The 2,128-nt window shown below is 35.2% G+C and overlaps 1 protein-coding gene across 1 annotated transcript; it reads left to right on the top strand.

Annotated features, from left to right (window-relative positions):
- Positions 1–913: 913 nt before the first annotated feature.
- LOC108564561 (putative protein TPRXL) lies at positions 914–1,939 on the top strand. Its single transcript, XM_017923642.1, has one exon. The coding sequence runs from the start codon at positions 914–916 to the stop codon at positions 1,937–1,939; it is 1,026 nt and encodes a 341-aa protein (XP_017779131.1).
- The last annotated feature ends 189 nt before the right edge of the window (positions 1,940–2,128 follow it).

Below are 2,128 nucleotides of genomic sequence, written 5' to 3'. Positions count from 1 at the left end.
ACTTTGATTGCGGATTATTTTTAATCTTTTTTTTATTTGGGATAAAGTTCGGTTGATTTATGACCTGTATTATATTGTAAATGAATAAATCTTGTATGTTCCTGGAAATCGTTTTTGTTCGTGAACCTGTTTTTAATAATAATCATCATTATCACTAGCATCTTAACTATACATTTTGACGGTCTCTTCACTAAGAAATTAAAGGAATTAATTGAAAATAATTTTGCCTTCCTTCTAGTTTATTTCTTGTTTATTATTTCATTACTTACAAATTTTTGAGATGAGTAAAAGTTGGAATAATCTTTGTAAATCTACGGAAAACAAGTGGATAAACATTATTGATTAATTTAATGCTTTAGTTAATTATACACTAAAGCATTAAATTAATAAATTAATCATAATTTTACTAATTATTTTAACATTGTATGAAAAAAATACATTGTATGAAATAAATAATATTTATAATTACTGAATCTTTATAGCAAAGTTTTTCAACTTTCTTAATTTCGTTGCACAATTTTTATTCCATACAAAAATTATTATAAATTTCATGTTTTTTTTTTGAAAAATTGATATAAACATTTATTTTATTAATGTTTTGTTTTACTTGTTTTCTCCAGCTGTTACTTTTGACGATAATTAAGAAAGTAGTAAATATATGTTTAACAAAAAAGTTACAGTTTAAAGTTATTTAAAGCTTTTCTTATATCATTAAAAGTTTATAAAAATGTTCATTATTATTTTTTATTTACCAGCAGTGTTAGAAAGTACTAGTACCAGTAGTAGCTGCTTCAAACTCTTCGTTTGGCGCGCTTTTTCAAAATTTGTAAGACAGTAGCAGGTAGTTTGTAGTGCAATAAAACTGTCATTGCTGAAATTTTCGATTTAAGTATTCATTTAACAGTTGTTCATCATGTCGAACACATTATCTAGCAGTTCAAGTAGCAGCAGCAGCTCTTCTTCGAGCAGAAGATCTTCATCGAGCAGAAGCTCATCTTCGAGCAGTAACTCGTCTTCAAGCAAAACATCTTCGAGCAGTAGTTCATCGGCGAGCTCCAGGGATGCATCCGTCGAACGCACTCAAATTGCGGCTCCGACTCCGGCTTCGCCTCCGGCTCATTTCAAACCGGAAGAGTTGGAGTCCAGGCTTTTAAGTCTCCATGATAAAGTGAACAGCAGCTCTTCAAGCTTTAAATGGAGTCGATTGAGTGACTCTTCTTCCGATGAATCAGATTCGGAGTCAATCAGTCAACAGTCGACTGCGTTGGCCAACAAGTCGGAAAATATTGAAGCTTCTTTGCCTCAGATTCCCAGTGGTTACAGGGTAAATAAAGTGCAGTCTACGAAACCAGCCTTGTCGTGCGAAAGTATTAAAAGTAGAAGCAGCAGCAGCACTGAAGAAAATAAACCTCCAGTGCTTAGTGGTATATGGGTGAACCCAGAGGTAAGGAAGCGAGGAAGACCTCGAAAAGTTCCAAGCGGCACACAAAAGAATTTTACGATTCCACCACCACAGCCACAGCGTGCACCTCTAAGTAGGCAGGCGGAAATAAAAGCGATGCTGATGGAAGGCATGTACGAGAATCTTAACCAGCCGAAACCCAGAGTATCATTGATACAATCGAAAGTGCCGTTTCAGAACTCTTCTTCCAGTTCAAATGTGATTCACCCGAAAGTGGTACGACCGCGATCATCGATGCCTCCTGCTCAGGTTGAATCGAAACCGGGACCGCTGAAAATAAAACCGGAGCTTCCTGATTTCTTAAAGTCAATTTATGGTAATTCATCGTCAAGCACTGAAGTGCTCATAAAGAGCTTCAGGAAGCGTGAGGACGTCTCCAGCGGTAGGAATGTATCGAAGAGATTTAAAAGTCACAGTAATCTAGAGAACAAGGAACAAATGGATCACAGGGATTCTCAAAATGTACAAAGATCTTAGATTATTAATATTCTGTTTCTGAAACTCGGAGCATTGCAGATTAATTTCAGTTTGCGTCTGTGGATTGTGAGACTCAGTTCAAACATATTATTAAGAAAGTACGAGGTCGTCCATCCAGAAGATCATTGAGTTATTGAGTTATTTAGTTTTTAAGAATTATTGCAGTCAAGTACAAAATGATGGGACAAA

Source organism: Nicrophorus vespilloides, unplaced genomic scaffold (assembly GCF_001412225.1).
Source record: "Nicrophorus vespilloides isolate i.1.1-1 unplaced genomic scaffold, Nicve_v1.0, whole genome shotgun sequence".
NCBI classification, from domain to species: Eukaryota; Metazoa; Arthropoda; class Insecta; order Coleoptera; family Silphidae; genus Nicrophorus; species Nicrophorus vespilloides.
Note: the sequence above shows the minus strand (reverse complement) of the source record. Positions and strands in the feature narration are given on the sequence as shown.